The following is a 19,264-nucleotide window of genomic DNA, read 5'->3' on the forward strand; positions in this document are numbered from 1 at the left end:
ATCTATCTATCCCTACTATACAGCAGTGCTTTGAAGCTTCTTTTCTTTTTTTCAATTCAATTATTGCCATGTTGAGCAAAACCCGCAAAATGCAGAATTTCTCTCAGCTGTTTTGTATGTGGTTGTGTGTTATCTTCCATGCCCACAAAGTCTTTTGTCTGCCACAGGAACCTGTGCTGTTTGCAGGCACACTGAAGATGAACCTGGACCCCTTCGAAAAGTACAGTGATGAAGAGGTGTGGAGGGCTCTGGAACATTCTCACCTCCACAAGTTTGTCAGTAACCAGCCGGCAAAACTGGAGCTGGAGTGCTCAGAGGGAGGAGAGAACCTCAGGTAGCTTCACAGGGAAAGACACAGTAAAGCAGCATCTGAAAGAAGAGTTGGAGTTCAGCTGTGTTTCATGTGATGTTGTATTTACAGTGTGGGTCAGAGGCAGCTGGTGTGTTTGGCTCGAGCTCTCCTGAGGAAGACGAGGATCCTCATCCTGGACGAAGCTACAGCTGCTATCGACCTGGAGACGGATGATCTCATCCAGTCCACCATTCGGACTCAGTTTGAAGACTGCACAGTCTTTACCATCGCTCACAGACTCAACACCATCATGGATTACACAAGGTGGGACATAATTTAATCATTAGCTTTGACAAATAAAATCTATTTTATTAGTGTGGTTGCATGAGGTAGTCCATATCAATGTGTTCTTCTACAGTTATTACCTAACTGCTGTAGACACACTGATATGTACCTCATACAACCCAACCTCTAAAAATATGAACTATCCCTTACAAACTGTTCAGTAAACTATTAAATGTATTAAGTTTCCTACTCATTTACCATAGGAAATCATTCCCAAAAGATACCACCATCGTGGCTCTTTCCTGTCTGAATTAAGTCATTATTTAGGTCATCATCACGGTCTGAATTATAAGAAACACACTTTTGCAATAAATCATACCAGTAATGCAAATTGAATTTGATGATATAAGGTGTAATTTACGCTTAATGTGTCTGAAGATGCATTTGTTGTGAAAAGTATGCAGGCCTTTTAAATGACTCAGTCTCTCCTGTCTCCTCACAGAGTGCTGGTGTTGGACAAGGGACAGATAGCAGAGTTTGACACGCCTACAAACCTCCTATCACAGAGAGGAATCTTCTACGGCATGGCTAAAGATGCAGGACTGACACAGTAGTACGGCCCTTTGTCCCCATGTTACAGACCAGAGCTCAGTTCAGTCTGACTCAGCATTTCAAACCTGGCAGTGAAACTGAAGAGTACCTTTAACGTGCACTTGGTATTGTTTTCAGGGAACTTACTGCTGGTTTTGAATTAAGCCTGAACTCCTTCACAGACTTAGATCATTTAGCAGCTGCTGTGTTTGTCTAAACCCCATCAGGACATTAACATACTTAAGTTTCTGGCACTGACTGTATTGTCCTCGTGGCAAACACCGTCCCTATGGCATCTAAATAGGAGAAACAAGCCATATGTGCAGATGCTAGCTGATCCAAGTCTGTTCTATAGTGCCTTCTGCCAGTGGGATGAAGAAAGTCAGTGAATGTATCATTTTGTAATCGGCTGTCTGTTGCAAAAAAAAAAAAAAAAAAGGAGGAACTTTTTTATTTTATTTTTTCTACAAAGAAAAAAATACTGTGCCACTGTACTTTCCTCATAAGAAATAATATACACTTTGTGATAAACCCACTTATTTTTGTACTGTACCATTATTTAAGCTACTTTTTAAAGAATTGTTTAATCTAGGGAAGTTTGCTCAGTTAAATATGTGATTCTTTTGTGAACCAAATCTATAAAAACTTGAATTCTGTACTACCAAAATATGGACTATGATAATGCCTTTTAATAAAAGGAAGAACAATGTTTGTGTGCTGTCTGGGTGTATTTAAACTCAAGGAAATTCAATTACTCATTATTAGATTTAAAGGTAACCTGATGCTGCCAGATAGATTGTTTAACTGTTTCTATTTAGACTTGCAAAATATGTTTCATATAACAGCATTAGGTCAAATGTCTTATTAGTTTAAGTGGGATAAAGTACACAGTTCCCAGTTTACACAGATATGTACACACAGATATGTAAAATACACGGTTGCCCATGAAGTTGGAATAAAATATTTTTTACCTCTTTCCATGAAATGATTGTGACAATTGTTGGGAATTAAGGATCTCTCTTTTATGAATAAATGATGACCTTGCACAGGGCGTCAAATATGTAAATAAAAGGGCGTTATCATAAATTGCTATCCCTCCCATAAGGATATCAAATATGTAAGGATGAACCTGAGCAACACTTTGTGTGAATCTCACAGTTCAAAAGTGTGTTTAGATGGCTATAAGAAGTAATAATTATCATAAATAATTATTAAATATAAGAAATTATATGACATGATTTGCTCTAAGTCAGCTTGTTGGGGGTAAAACAGAGAAAAATATAGCCAATTCACCTAAATCAGTCACTACACTATCAATTTGGAACAATGATTATAAATTATGCATATAATTATAATCAAATTACCTTATTAATAGTTAGTAATGGTTGAAGGAATCGTGAATTTTTACACAGCAGAGGCCAGCATATTGTTCATAATGTACAACATTAAATAGACAGCATTTATAATCAAAAAGGTATTTATTCTAAAAACAAGTAAAGCAAATAAAAGCACACATCTATAAACTACAGTTCTACAAAGAATCTAGGCTTACAAAAGAGAAGAGACGTGTGTGTGTGTGTGTGTGTGTGTGTGTGTGTGAAGCTCATCACATGAAGGGTCGTAAAACTCAAGCTGTGAAGCGATGCCTGGCCTTTCGTCTATGTGAGAGCTGCAAAACTGTTTTTGGTTACAGCCAATTTAAAGTATATTATGTATAGGTCAGTGTGTGAACAAATCAAAGGTTAGTACAGTTAGTTGCAAATAAGACTGACTTTCTTTATAAAGCAAGATTAACATACAACTTTGAATGATGTAACACGAATATCACATAAATATACTTAAAAACACATATAAACCAAATAATTAATTATACTAAAACTAAAAGTCCTTGCTGATTGATTATCTAAGCCCGGTTACATTACTCACGATCCAGTTGAAAAGAGGGGTGTAGAACCTGATAATGTAATAAATTCCCGATAATGTAATAACCCTGATAATGTAATGAAAATCTGCACTTGAGTTCATTGAAAATGTAATAAAAACTGATAATGTAATAACTTCCCGATAATGTAATAAAGTGCATTTCACAATAATGTAATACACTTTTTACCAATAATGTAATAAAGTATAACATTAATGGGAGGTTATTTCATTATCAGGTTAGCCTTCATTTCGCAAGTCCTGATAATGTAATAATTCCACAATATTGTAAAAATTTAAGCAGCAGGTGATGAAGCACCACCATTGGCCAGTAGTGATGGTGAGTGGACCAGGAGAGGAGCATTCCCGTCTGGGGCCAAACCAGATCCACGGTAGTGAGACCAGCAGGAGTGATGCCGAGCAGGACCACAGCTCGACACCCTGTGAAAGAGCAAGTACTCTGGGAAAATAAAAGCTTGTGTCATGTATTATTTGGACATCAGAGAGAGAGAGAAAGAGGGCCCCAATGTATCGTGTCCCCCGACACATTGGGCCTATAGCGGCAGAACTAGGGGCTGATCCAAGGCAGGCCTCGGCCAGCCCTAACTATAGGCTTTGTCAAAGAGGAAAGTTTTAAGTTTACTCTTGAATAAAGAGAGGGTACTGAGACTGGGAGATGATTCCACAAGAGAGGAGCTTGATAACTGAAGGCTCTGGCTCCCAGTCTAGTTTTAAGGACTTTAGGAACCACAAGTAACATAGAATTTTGGGAACATAGTGCTCTAGAAGGGTAATATGGCACTATGAGGTCTTTAAGATATGATGGTGCCTGACCATTTAGAGCTTTGTAAGTGAGAAGAAGGATTTTAAACTAAATTCTGGATTTTACAGGGAGCCAGTGCAGCGAAGCTAGAACAGGAGAAATATGATCTCTTTTCTTGGTTCTTGTCAGTACACGAGCTGCAGCATTTTGGACTAACTGAAGAGTTTTCAGGGATTTATTGGAGCAGCCAGAGGGTAAGGAATTACAGTAATCTAAACTTGAAGTAGCAAAAGCATGAACTAATTTTTCTGCATCCTTTTGAGACAGGATGTGTCTAATTTTTGTAATATTACATAGGTGAAAAAAATGCTGTTTTATATGGGAGTTAAATGACAGATCCTGATCAAAGATATCTCCAAGATTCCTTATGGTGGTATTGGAGGCCAGGGTAATGCCATCAATGCTAATTAAGTCTTTAGATAATGAGTTTCGGAGGTGTTTGGGTCCCAGCACAATCACTTCCGTTTTTTCCGAGTTTAACATTAGGAAGTTGTGGACCATCCAGGTTTTTATGTCTTTATAAAAGGAACCCAGAATGTGTACATCGTATGATAGTCTAATTGTGCAATAAAAGCTTGTGTGTGTGTGTGTGTGTGTGTGTGTGTGTGTGTGTGTGTGTGTGTATAAATATACATATTTTATTTTTTTATTTTTTTTAAAACATAATTCTCACTGTGCTGCACTTTCAAAATAAAAAAAGAATTGTGCACAAAAATGAGAAATGTCATTGTCGTACAAAAATAATTGTTATTGTAAGTAAGTCTCATTGTTTCAATCAATGTTTTTGTATCTTTCAAATATACTTCAATGATATTTAAAAAAAAAAAAGCTAAAATAAAGGTTTTGAATGCTTAAACATAATCTTTATTACAATGATGTATGTGAATGTAATGATACATTTATAATGATGAACGACTGAACAATTCTTACCTATTTTTTGTTCAAACAATATCTCATTGTACACAAAAGGAACCCAGAATGTGTACATCGTATGATAGTCTAATTGTGCAATAAAAGCTTGTGTGTGTGTGTGTGTGTGTGTGTGTGTGTGTGTGTGTGTGTGTATAAATATACATATTTTATTTTTTTATTTTTTTTAAAACATAATTCTCACTGTGCTGCACTTTCAAAATAAAAAGAATTGTGCACAAAAATGAGAAATGTCATTGTAGTACAAAAATAATTGTTATTGTAAGTAAGTCTCATTGTTTCAATCAATGTTTTTGTATCTTTCAAATATACTTCATCATTATAAATGTATCATTACATTCACATACATCATTGTAATAAAAATTATGTTTAAGCATTCAAAACCTTTATTTTAGCTTTTTTTTTTTTTAAATATCATTGAACGACTGAACAATTCTTACGTATTTTTTGTTCAAACAATATCTCATTGTACACAAAAGGAACCCAGAATGTGTACATCGTATGATAGTCTAATTGTGCAATAAAAGCTTGTGTGTGTGTGTGTGTGTGTGTGTGTGTATATATATATATATATATATATATATATATTTTATTTTTTTTAAAACATAATTCTCACTGTGCTGCACTTTCAAAATAAAAAGAATTGTGCACAAAAATGAGAAATGTGATTGTAGTACAAAAATAATTATTGTAAGTAAGTCTCATTGTTTCAATCAATGTTTTTGTATCTTTCAAATATACTTCAATGATATTTAAAAAAAAAAAAAGCTAAAATAAAGGTTTTGAATGCTTAAATATAATCTTTGCAGTTTTTTAATGTGCCCCTTTGATTAAACACTGGCCCCTCCTTGGCCTCCACAGTAGAATTGGTCTAGAACCGCCACTGAACCCAAGATTCACCTGTGGTACGATCACAACAGCATGTGATTTATTCTTGACAAATAAAGTGTATATCTTCTCAAAACCTTATTAATCAATCTCTTCCACACATCACAATGAAAATGAAAACACAACAGAGGATTGTGTCTGAAAACATTTTTTTCCAACTTTATGTGCAACCATGTATACCATAAATAAAAAAAAGAAACTAAATGAGTATGTAATTATTCCTGTCAGCCACTAGAGTGCAGTCACAGCCAATCAGGGATCTATTAGAAGCCCCTCTGTCTCCATCCCATTCACTAAGACCCAGGGTGCATTCCAATACTCATACTAACATACTATTTAGGATGCCAATACATACAGTAGTATGCCAAAGGCAGTATGTCAAAAATACAGAGATATCCTTCTGCATGCCAATGCATTTCATAGTAAGAAATGTCACATTGTTTTGTTTTATTTTTATTCACCAATTAGTGCATACACATGTAAACAATCTGGACATACTAACAAATACGGAGGTAATATTAGATGCGGATGATTGACAAAACATAAAAGGACACATAACATTGAAAAATAAAATAATTTGTGGAAAAAAAAAACAGGTGAGTTTGGCAGGATGGTGTTATTCTTTGTTTATACATACATAAACCAGTGGGGGAATATAATGAGTTACATTTACTCAAGTACTATACTGCCCTACAAAGTCTAACTGCAGTAACTACATTTTTGGTCAAAATTGAGTTATAACTAAAAATGAACCCCTTGATGTCTGAAATAAAGCAAAATTTAAATCTAAAACTGTGTTACAATATAAAACAGAAATAATTATATAAAAACCACAAAATCCAACTCAAAACCAAGCAGTAGTTGCCTTACCACAGTCTGCTTCGGATAGTGATGAAGTAAAAAAAAGACATAAAATTATATTAAGACTAAAATATAACATTTCTTTATAATATTCAAATACACAAATCTTTGAATAGAGTTGTGAAACGCTTTAAAATACTGTCATGAACCGCTCATAGATCATGACAAAAACAAGGGAGACCACACATTTATTCAAGTTATAAGAAAATAATGTTTATTTAATTCACTGAAAACACAAAGAAACGTAATTATGTGAGTCAGTATTTCAGTGGTGAGGTGTGTGCATGCATGCAATGTGGTGAAATGCAGGTGTATAAGCTGAAAGTAACTACCAAACTAAACAAAACCAACTAAACTAGACCAAACCAACTAAAACAAACCAAGGTGGTGGCTGTGGAGGAGAGAGAGCTGAGACCTCAGCTCCTCTATATAGCCTCAGTGATTGAGACTGGATTCAGGTGTGCTTCTCCAGCCTCCTCCAGCCTCTGCAGACTGGAGGAGTGGCCTGACCTGTGGCCCCTCCTACAAAAGAAGACAAATACAAAATGCCACAACACACAGAGAGGGAGGGGGCGGCTGTGGCTCAGTTGGTAGAGTCGGATGGCCCCCAACCGAAGGGTTGGTGGTTCGATCCCAGACTGTCGAAGTATCCTTGAGTAAGATACTGAACCCCAAATTGCCCCCGATGCTGTGTTCATCGGTGTGTGTGAATGAATTCCCAATGGTGGCAGGTGGGACCGTTTAGGGTAGCCTCTGCCACCAGTATGAATGTGTGTGTGAAAGGGTGAATGAGCGCAGTCTGTAGTGTAAAGCGCTTTGAGTGGTCGAAAAGCACTATATAAGTGCAGGTCCATTTACCATTTACAATACACTTCAACAAAATCAATTTAAAAATGTTTATTCACTGAAAACAAAATATAAAAGGTGAAAGAAGACAACGACATTGTTACTGCACCCTGTTTATCATCACTATTAGAACCTTTTCCAGCAAAACCTGAGTGCAGTAACTACATTTTTGGGGTCAAAGGTCAAATAAATCATCATGATTTTTTTAGTGTAAAAAATTACATCATCAATTCATGTAGAAATAAGTGTCATATCACTTATCTATCAAAAGACCATTTGGTTGGCCAGTTAAAACAAGTTAAAACATTTTTACAGCAGTTTTTCTCAGTTTCACCTTTTGTGTAGTTACTGCAGTTAGACTTTTGAGTAGAAATACTCAAGTACACGTACTGCAAAATTGTACTCAAGTATTCTGCCCTAGAATACTTGAGTACAATTTTGCAGTACGTGTACTTGAGTATTTCCATTTTATGTAGAATTATACATTTTGAGGCAAATGTACTTTTTACTCTACTACATTCACCTGACAGCTTTAGTTAAATGGTAAATGGAGTGCACCTATATTGCGCTTTTATCCAAAGAGCTTTACACTACTCATTCACCCGTTCACACACACACACTGGTGGGTGAGGCTATCCTAAAGTGTTCCACCTGCCACTATTGGGAATCCATTCATACACTGGTGAACGCATTTGGGGTTCAGTATCAAGGGTATTTAGACATGCAGGCTGCCATGGTCAGCGATCGAACCACAGACCTTCCAATCAGTGGGCGATCACTTTAACAACTGCGCCAGTTGGTAGAGCTAACAGTTAGTTAGTTTCCAGTTACTTTTCAGGTCGAGATTTAACATAAAAAACATGATCAATTTAGTAATTGGTTGCTTTCACATGATGTCACATTGCTGAATCGCTAGAGCGCGAAATTCAGATGGAGGGCAGGAAGTGAATTAGCTGGATGTGTCTGAGAAAATGCCTATGTTTCGTGCAGTATACGGCTGCTCCAATCCTTCAAACAGAGAAGGAAAAGCATTTTTTAGAATACCAAATGTTGTAGTCCATAAAGGTGAGAAATGTAAAAAGCTAACTGAACAACGCCACAGAAAGTGGATTTACCAAAGTTTTTCGGTCTGGTGCCCAATTGTGAGCGGTTCTTTGGTTTTCCACCGCCAAAGAGCCGGCTCCTGGCCGGGAAAACTGGTTCCACAGCAGCACCAAGTCTTTGCTGCTCTGGAACCCCGAACCGCTGAGTCAGGGGCTAGTGGCAGGTTATCTGACCAACATGGTGCTATTGAGAGAGACCAACTAAAATGTGTATCATTAATTTGTTTAACTGCAATGTGATTGATATGGGCAAGCTAGAGTGCGGGCGATCGATATCATGCTAACATTGGCCAGCAAGCGTGACCAAGATGGAAGCGTTGAGAGAGACCAAAACGTGTATCTTTCATTTATTTGATTTGTTTAACAGCAATGTGATTGATACAGGCGCGCTACCATACTAGCATTAGCAGGCTATCGTGCAGACTATGGTTTCTTCCATGTTTAGGCCACGGATGTTTACTTCCTGCCCTCCATTTATGCTGCCTTCGATTGCACTCGGAACTGTGAAAGATCCGACCTCCGAGTTGGAAAAGTGCAATAGAACGGCCCTTGAACTCGGGATTCCGACTCGGGAATTCGGGTAGGATCCACGCAGCCCGAGTAGGTCGGAAATACGTGGAAAACGTCAAAGCAAAATGGCGCCACACACCGTGAGGTGTCACTTTATCTTCAACATTTAGTCTGTTATGTGTCGTTTAATTTAGCAAAAGTGAAGGATTACTTTGTAGTGGTATTTGCACTCCCACTTTGTTAAAGAGTTTGTGTGAGCGTAGTAGGGATGAAAAAGCACACACACAACCTGGAGGCGCATATACAGCAAGACTTGACAGCTGCGCCGCTTATAGATACGACTTCAAGCATACGACTTCAAGCATACGACTTCAAGCATACGACGTTTCTCTTTCTCTCTCTCTCTCTCTCTCTCTCTCTCTCTCTCTCGTCTGAGTGCAATCGAACGCAGCTTTAAAATCGCCCCGCCATCGCGCATCATCATAATCACGTGACTGAAACCCAGATAATACTTTTTTTTGATTAAACCTCATAGCAGTATAAAAACATCAGAGCAGGACCATTCTGCATTATTAGTACTTTCACTTTTAATACTTTGAGTACATTTTGATGCTGATACTTTATTACTTTACTTACGTTTTGAATGCAGGACTGTGTAAGGGATCTGAATACTTTTTCAACCACTGCCATACACATACATGTTATCTCAGTCACATGCCTACATTTATATTTAAGTTGTGGCATTAGCTCGCTGGCAGTAGGATAGATCTGTCAGTAGTATGTAAAAAAATAGTTAAAGAAATTGGATTTGGAACGCTGCTCACATCTCAGTATTTCTATCACTTAGTCTAAACTTGTGTTCTTCACTAATGGCGGTTTTTTACCCCTAATTTCCCACTTGGACTGACAGCTCCATGGCAGGACTAAGAAGATGAGTTCACCTCAGATCCAGGGCAGCAAGATGTCTCTTGCCCAGACACAAACACACACTGTGGCTTGATATTTACAGAGACGCAGTGGTTAGCGTTTCTTTATTACTGATCCCGTACACACACTCTGTTTGTCTCTGCAACATGCCAAAACTGACAGATGCTAATAACCCTGGATGAATGAAAACTCAGCTGCCAGGCTGCTCAGTAATGTCCCTGCCTATGGGCACAGCTACATGATATGGCAGGGAGCTTTGGCTCTGGCTGTCTGCTGACTTGCTCCGTCAGTTTGTGCTGCAGGCGTAGCAATCAGAAGTGAGATGAAGATTGAAAACAACAACTTAAGCTCTTAAGTGGTGACAAAGCAAGAAACTCCTTGTTTTTCTTTCCTCGGTGTTGCTCAATGTTTGTCTGTCAATACCAACCTAATAGGAGTTCTGGATGTACTTTTACTAATACAGGCCACCCACAGTGACAAAAGAATACTTTCACGTTTAGTTATTTTTCTGATTAAAGAGAGGAAACAAAACTAGGGCTGCAAGCAGCAGTGAACGGGCCCTCGCAGTGAACGGGCCCTCACACCCAATGCGCATCAGGGAGCTGGCCGGTCGCTGGCAGGCACTGCGGTGGTTTCAGACATTGAAAATGGCATGTAAATCGGATGAAGTTTGTAGTATGAGGCTCCAATAGGGGGCACTATGACTTTGACTGCATGTTGAGATAAGGATGTGTTCAGGTATGGACCCTTGTGAATCATATCAAATTTGGGGCAGATTGGACAATGTATGATGAAGTTACAACAACTTCCTTTTTCATGGCGTGGATGGTCACCACGGCAACTGCATGCAAAAAAAGACAAAAGCTTTTTATCAACCCTAAGCTTTGTATTAAACCTGAGAAGTTTGGAAAAAGATCTGAACACATGTAGTGGAGAAACAGCAGGTTCTTGTGTCATGGCGTTACATCGTATTTCGCTGTGCTGCTAAGGCCACGCCCCCCAGTCAAAAGTTATAACTCTCACAGTGTAGCATCATACACTCCTTAAGGCTGGTCTGACAAAGTTTGAGGTGGATCAGATCAACCACCTAGGAGGAGAACATCAAAGTGTAGAGACAATAACTTCCTGAAGCAGGTCGTGGGCGCTGTGACTTGTTGTTTGAAAATGCCAGATTCCCGCCTTTCTCCACTTGTTTATGATGACATAATAGGTCAACAGAAAGGGGGCCGAATTAACCTGCTAAAACGCTGATATCGCCACCTAGTGTTGAGGAGAAGTATACGTTCCCGTCAGATATTTTCTCAGTTTCATGTAAACTGGGACAAGAACAGAAGTCCTATTAGACGCCAAAACTGAATTTTAAGCATAGCTCGACTACACTCTACATGTAACCGACTGACTGTCACCTCCAGTCACCTCCAGTCACCAGGTAGCCCTTACCCTGTTTTATCGTCTATTTTGCTCTAAATGGGGGAAAAAAACGAAAATGAACAGCAAGCTGTGTCGAAGGTGACTTTAAACTAGCAACTGAAACATAAACTCATGTTTATGAGAAGTAGTCTTCTTTACGTTTGTGCTTCCTTTTGCATAGTGGAGTTGCCCCCTGCTGGCCATTACAAAGAATACAGGTTCAAGGCACTTCCATATTGGCTTCTCTTTCCAGGCCTGGAGTTTGCTGCTTGGATTTAACACTGGTCTCATGAACCTTGTGACCAAGGACCGGAAACTTGCTGCTTAAATGGATTTTTTTGTTTTTTAAATTGACTAGTGTAGCTTTAATTCACCAAAATTGCACCAGAATATAGTTGAGAAAGTTTTTATGAAAGTACTTTTACTGAAGCTTGAAACCTCAAATAACCTCTTGCTAGAGGGAGTGCCATTGTATGATTTTGTGTTTTTGAGGGTTTTATTTTTTAAAATGTTTTTCTGAGTGCAAAAATAAGCCTCATCATTTGTAGCCCCAGGATGCATCTATCTTCACTGGGTTTGACAAGTTTATTAATTTCGCCTCCATATGAATCGTTTGTACATGACAGGTTCAGACTGTGTGTAATGTGAGCTGACGTTTTCCTGTCCTGGGGATGTAGTCTTTTTTTTGTGTGTGTATCTAATGAAAAGTTTCTATCAAGATTTTTGCCGTTGGATACAGAAAGTGACCAAATTAGAGAACTTGAAGGTTTGAAGTCAGTCCATAAATCACAGGAAAGTCCCAGACACAGTAAATATCTTAAAATAAGCAGATATAGTTAATCATACATGCAGAATGTGTGCAGTTGTTCGTCATTGGCAGCAAAATAGAGCAAATATAATCCTTCTTACAGGATTGAGACCTGCAGCTCTGAAAGCTCGGCAGGCTCGAGATAAACAGCCTTTATTTATTTGCTTGTCATGCACACACGCACGGACGCACACACGCACACAACCACACACACACACACACACACACACACACACACACACACACACACACACACACACACATACACACACATACACACACACATACACATACACAAAAATCACCAAGTCTGCATCAAGAACAAACAATCTCCCACACAAACACTTCAACACAGCATGAGTCCACTGTTATTGGACTGGAAGGCAGTCTAATAGCTGGGTTGTCCTCAGCTGAACTGTGGAGGAAACCAGTCGAAGACGTTTACACAGGAAAGGAATGAGCAGCACAAATTGTAATTACACCTTCATTCATTAAATGCTCTGCCAACACACGCCCACTGTGGAGCACATCACCTGATCTTCAAAGTATTTTTATTTTTTTAGTTGCATTGTCCTCATCTCACCTCTGCTGCTTTCAAAAGGGCTGTATTCACATTGTGTTTGCTATTTTAAGTCCAAGCTTTGAAGCCAGATTCATAAATTAATACTTGAAAGTGTTGGCTGACACCCTCTTATCATGTCACAATTAAGTTTTGTCAGTGTAATATCCTGCTGCCTTTAGTTGCAAAACAGATTCTCTGGAATGTATGCATTTTGAGATTTTAATAAATCCACACAACTAATCCTGTGTACAAAGACATGCTATGTAGAATGTAGAGCATGTACTGTATACTGTTAAGTTTAAGTCCACGGCTGAAAGAATAGAAATGGTTGTGCAGCAGCAGCAGCAGTCACGTATCACTGGTCACATGTGCTGCTGGGGCAGGAAAAGCTCCTAATATTACTTTACTGTACATGCAAGACCAGCTTCCACTATGTAGTGTAACACTGTTAATTAATATGAATTCAAAGCTTTTACATGGTATCGCAAACTGAATAAGCATAAAAAACAAAAACAAAAACATGTTACAACTGCTGGATCTATTACTCTTTACTGGAAAAGCAACATGTGCACTGAATATGCAGATTTAATTAGATATTTATTTTGTCACTAAACTATCTGAGCTAATGCCTCAAACTGAGGAGAAATAATACAGAGTTCATTTGCAAACAGATATCTGTGTTTTAATTTATTTTCTTAAATCTAGTTTTTATGGCTGCAGTCCAGGGAATATTTACCAAACTGTTGTTGGTTTGATACGATAAGACATTTAAAACTTTAAAATTTTTGCTAAAGATTTTATTTTTATTGTGATCATCATTATTTCAAATTCTGGTTGGTTTAAAGTCTTGATCATCAGTATCATCAGTACTGTACAATGTTGAAATATTCACGTTAAAAATCAGACTTTTATAGTCAAAGTCAGGTTGTTTAAATCTTTTCCATATGAATGTTTTTTCACCACATACAGTGTGTACATCTTTGAAATCATATCATACTATAAGGGACTGCTGTTTTCCCCTAAATTAGAAGACTTATAATAAACGATTATGGAGTAAATGGCAAAAACAGTAGTTCCATGTGTGCTTAGGCATGGCCAGAGAACACTTCCACCAATATATAAATAACATAAAATAAAATAAATTAAAGTTAAAATAAAGTTGTGGGCATGGATAGGTTAAACACGTGTTCATACATTTCGTTTGAATAAAACGTAAATGCATTAAAAATATTTGTATTTTGCCAATTGTGTTTAAAAAAGAGGTCAAATTTAAATATAATTTCTCTGCAGATGTTGCTAAAAAGCACCTACAGACTCACTTAAAAAATGTTTTTTGTTGGAGTAAAATCGCGTTTAAATTATTCGGCAACAATCCACATTATTATTTAATATAAATGATGTATATGATTTAAAGCCGTTCGGTTATGAAGACTTTAGAAAAACCTTAATAAAAATTATATTTTCAATATCAATATGCCGACGTTTGTACATGGAAATGATGTAACGTCATTGTCAGCAAATATTAAAACCAAAGAACATTTAAAGTGCGTCATTTCTAATGACTAATTAGAAAAACATGTGTCATTTCACCTTTTATATTCAGAGAAGAGGAGTTACTGCTGGATACGATTTGAATTCACGTTCGGGTTAGAGTTTATATTAACTGAACATGTAGTTTTAGTTCGTTCAATAATCAAATAATAGCCTACATATATTTAATAAAGCAACAAATCGCGTCTCTCCTCCGCGTGCGTCTTTACGCACAGTGCGCTCTGGCGCCGCTGGAGCCCGCAAAGGGTTAAACGGGGTTACCGGCAATCCCTTTAACAGGCAGGTGCCCCGCCAGTCCCAGCCCAAAGCTCACCACTCACTGACTTTTTAAAAAGCTTCTTCCAACAACTCACAACTGCCATGCAGCGAGGAGCCTGGCGGCTGATGTTAGCGGTGATGAAGAGGGACAACAGACTGGACTCATCTGACACACATCGCAAAGTCACACACGTGTGATGCGCTAGTGAGTCGATTCACCTACTTTTATATACAGAGAACTTTCTGCTGGGTCACATAAATCTGAAAAACTTTCAAAGAAAACAGTGTTCAGCACTTGTTGGGCTGCGTTCCGCTCTGGAGATGTGGTGGATGCTGTTTCCACGGTGGATCTGGTTCCTGGTGTGTGCGTCAGCGTGGATGGAGCACCAGGTCGGAGTTTTGCCTCATATCACCTATTCACACCCGGGGATCTGCCCCAATGACATGAACCCCAACCTGTGGGTGGATGCCATGAGCACCTGTACACGAGAGTGTGAATCTGATCAGGTAAACTCATTCAAGTCACTTTTCAGAATTAAATGGGCAGTTCATACCAAAATCAAAAATATTGTTTTTCTCTTACTGTAGTGCTAGTTATTAATTTATCTTGGTGTGAATATTATATATTCTGATTTTGGTATTGAATTGTCCCTTTAAGTATTCTTAATATCACAGTTTCTGCACTGTAAAAAAAAAACCCTGTTGTTTATACGGTAAAAAAAACAAAAAAAAAACCGGCAGCTGTGGTTGCCAGAACTTTACCGTTTACTTTTACGGTAAAATTATATTAGCACTGTTGTTTTCACGTTTAAGATTGCTATTTTATTCCATATTTTACCGTAAAAAATAAAAAGTTTTTCCATCAAAAGAAACGATGTTCTGCCATATAATTGATAAGAAAATACTTTATAAATGTTGCATAAATTAAAGATTTTACCATTAAATATTACAGTATATATTTCTGTTAGAGATATGGTGTTTAGCACATTTAACAGTGAGAAAAGTATTTTTACAAAATATTAGTGTAAAAATGTTGGCTTGTTTATGTATTACACGGTGCCAATGTATTTTACAGTGGAGTAATGTATTTTAAAAAATAATAAAATAAAAAAAAAACCCAAACTGTTTTGGCTAATATATACATTTACAGTGTTTCATTGTTACTGAAACTGAATTAACCCATTTATCATTTTACGGTCTTTTGCTGTCATGGTTTAGCAGTTTTTCACCGTAAAATCTACAGACATTTTTTACAGTGTGTATTTTATGAATAAGAGCCCAACCGATATGGGATATTTGAGATTGATGCTGATATTGATGACAGATATTATTTGAGCTGGAATAAAATAAACCTTTTTTATGTGGATTGTACAACAATTTTCCACTACTCTGCAATATCCAGAGAGCAACTTTCTCAAACATAAAACATTATTCTACAATATTTAACATTATTATACAATATACAAGCAATATATTACATTGTCAGGCAATTCTATAAATGATAACTGAGAAAGTAAAGAATAAATAGGATAAATAAAATAGATAGCTAAAGAAACATTGTTACTGTGTTAAAAGCAAGAATAAAAAAACCATATGCTATGCTATGCAACATTTTCTGCATCTATTGTATTAAATTGTGTAAAAAACTTTTCAGAACAGCACATATTATGTATATATATACACACACTATATTCACCGATATTGATATGCCTTTAATAGGCCAATATCGGCCGATAATGTCTGTCAACTGATATATCTGTTGGGCTCTAATATAAATGATATTTCACATGTTTTTATTTACTTATTTTGCTTCAGTACATATTTGACGTACTTAACTTTTGTATTTCTACTTTCTGCTACTTTCTTCTCCACCGCATCTTAGAGGCAAATATTGTACTTTCTACTAAAGTTTGATCTGTACCGAGTACTTAGACAATATGGACCTTAATGAGTATCCTGATAATTTCTTCTGTAAACAGTACTTTGATCATTTGATCTGTAATGAGTATTTTAATAATATGTTTCACAGTACTGGGGATAGAGGACTTATCCTTGCTTTAATTTGTATTAGATCCCCAGTGGGAAATTCACGAGCTACCCCGCAGAATGTAAAGTAATATCTCAAATAAAGAGAAATACATGATCATTTGATCCACCTTTAAAGCAATGAACACATTCATGCACTAATCATTATAATCCAATAATATGATATAGATTATTCTGAAACGTGTTTTTTTGCATAACAAGTTTATTTTCTTTTGGTACTTTAAGTCTATTTTTATGTTGATACTATTTTTACGCTGCAGTATTACTACCTCTGCTGAAGTAAAACATTTGAGAACTGATGTTGATTGAAAATACTTTCCAGATGCTGCAGCCTCCTGCATCTGTAACTCTCTCTTCTCCTCTTACAGGAGTGTGAGTCCTTCGAGAAGTGTTGCCAGAATGTGTGTGGGAACCGCAGTTGTGTGGCAGCACGTTACCTGGACGGGAAGAAAGGCCCAATGGGAATGCCCAAAGAAGCCACCTGCACCAGTTTTATGTGCACCCAACAGGGGTCTGAGTGCGACATCTGGGATGGCCAGCCGGTGTGTAAGTGCCGGGACCGCTGCGAGAGGGAGCCGCACTTCACCTGCGCGTCTGACGGTATGACCTACTACAACAAGTGCTACATGGATGCAGAAGCCTGCTCCAAGGGCATCACGCTGGCTGTTGTCACCTGCCGCTTCCACCTCACCTGGCCCAACACCAGCCCCTCGCTGCCCCAAGCCACCACCCTCCGCCCCACCACCCCTCCTCTCCAGGCCACTATCCCACCTCCCACCGAGCCTCAGACACCCGTCCTGGTCAGTAGCCCCACTCACCAGACTGTGAGTGCAGGCGACACAGCCAGCTTCCTGTGTGATGTCATGGGTCGCCCCCGGCCTGAGATCACCTGGGAGAAGCAGCTCCCAGAGGGGGTGGAGAGGGTCACCATGAGGCCTAATCATGTGAGAGGGAATATGGTGGTCACAAACATCGGTCAGCTGGTCATCTACAACGCCCAGCCGCAGGATTCAGGCGTCTACACCTGCACAGCTCAGAACCCATCTGGTTCTGTGCAGGCCAAACACCCACTCAGTGTGCTGCCCACAGAGCCACCCAAGACTCCAGAGCCCAAGAACGTGAGCCGCTGCCAGCCAGACGAGTGTCAGAAACCACCTGATACCACAGAGGATTGTGGGAGCGAGATGGAGAAAGTCAGCTGGTACTACGAACCCAAAACCAACAACTGCTTCTCCTTCACCCACTGCCACATGAACAGCAGCCAGCAGCCCAGGAAAGTGTTTGAGACATATGAGGACTGCATGCAGTGCTGCGGTCCCGAGCTTTCAGGCCCCTGCGGGCTCCCCAGCCTGCAGGGCCCCTGTAAGGCGTACGAGCCACGGTGGGCCTACAGCAGCACCCTGCGCCAGTGTCAGTCTTTCATCTATGGCGGCTGTGAAGGCAACGACAACAACTTTGAATCTAAAGAAGCCTGCGAGGAGATGTGCCCCTACCCAAAGAACCACCACTGCAAGGCCTGTAAGCCCAGGGGCAAGATGGTGACGAGCTTCTGCCGGAGCGACTTCGTCGTCCTTGGCCGCATGACGGAGCTCACAGAGGAGAAGGACTCGGGCCACGCCCTTGTGACTGTGGAAGAGATCCTAAAGGACGAGAAGATGGGGCTCCGCTTCTTTGGCAAGGAGCCTCTGGAGGTTACCTTCCTCAACATGGACTGGAACTGCCCGTGCCCAAATATCACAGGAGCCGCCGCTGAGGGACAGGTCATCATCATGGGCAACGTGAACGACGGCATGGCCGTCCTCCAGCCCGAGAGCTACGTGGGCTCTTCCAGCCCTCGCCGCGTACGGAAGCTGAGAGAGGTCATCTCCAAGAACACGTGTGACATTCTCAAAGCAATCACCAACAGCCCTCAGAGGGGTTAGGGTTAGGGATATAAAATGTACATAAAGTTTAGACTCCACTGCAACAGCCTGTTCTCTTCTGAACATTCACTGCAGTAATGTTTTACATTTTTAGGACCATTCTCGGTGCATTTAATGGATTTCTTTCTGTTTTTGAAAGTTTTCAGGAATTCCTGATGAGGAACCCTGTCACATGCAGCCCAGTCGCCAGCAAAAAATGTTGGCATTTAAATTCCCAGGGAAACAGAGAAAGGAAAGAAAGGAATTTAAATCAAATTCAGAACATTACTATAAGCAAAGTAATGTTGACATTCAGAACTTTGATGTTCTGAATGCCAAGCATAAAGAATTTATATTTTCTATGCTAACATTACATGTTTACACAGCTAGTGGAAACATTTAACAATGTGAAAATTAATTTGCAATTTTCGGCTAATGCTAACTCTATTGTGCTGCCTGATCTCTACGCTGCTGAGACAGAGACAGGTCTCCAACAAAATTAATAGGCTTTTGAAAAATGGGTCCAATATTTACTTTGGTGACTCTTAAGCAAAGAAATAACTTGTATTCTGTGCTCCTTTTAAATTTTCTCATTGGAGGAACAGCTGCTGGACTCTACTGCTAGCTAACACTGGAGCTAAAAAGCACTGCTCCACTTCAGGACTGTTGGCTTCACACACACACACGCATGCACGCACGCACGCACACAAACACACACACACACACACACTCTTGTACTTCTATCTTTGCGA

At 39.0% G+C, this 19,264-nt stretch overlaps 2 protein-coding genes across 4 annotated transcripts in view; both read left to right on the forward strand.

Annotated features, from left to right (window-relative positions):
- The window catches only part of abcc3 (ATP-binding cassette, sub-family C (CFTR/MRP), member 3), a 104,544-nt gene extending 102,667 nt beyond the window's left edge, over positions 1-1,877 (forward strand). For all 3 annotated transcript variants that reach the window (XM_059324070.1, XM_059324069.1, XM_059324071.1), the window contains 3 exons: positions 168-334; positions 422-616; positions 1,080-1,877. In XM_059324070.1, the coding sequence (XP_059180053.1) occupies positions 168-334; positions 422-616; positions 1,080-1,191 (474 nt within the window). In that variant the 3' untranslated portion in view covers positions 1,192-1,877. The remainder of the gene's footprint in view (positions 1-167; positions 335-421; positions 617-1,079) is intronic.
- Positions 1,878-14,886: 13,009 nt separating this feature from the next.
- LOC131959704 (WAP, Kazal, immunoglobulin, Kunitz and NTR domain-containing protein 2-like) lies at positions 14,887-18,767 on the forward strand. The gene is made up of 2 exons (XM_059324918.1): positions 14,887-15,072; positions 16,980-18,767. The coding sequence occupies exons 1-2, from the start codon at positions 14,887-14,889 to the stop codon at positions 18,531-18,533; spliced, it is 1,740 nt and encodes a 579-aa protein (XP_059180901.1). The 3' UTR covers positions 18,534-18,767.
- Positions 18,768-19,264: the final 497 nt, after the last annotated feature.

The sequence above is a fragment of the Centropristis striata genome, chromosome 21 (genome assembly GCF_030273125.1).
Source record: "Centropristis striata isolate RG_2023a ecotype Rhode Island chromosome 21, C.striata_1.0, whole genome shotgun sequence".
NCBI lineage: Eukaryota > Metazoa > Chordata > Actinopteri > Perciformes > Serranidae > Centropristis > Centropristis striata.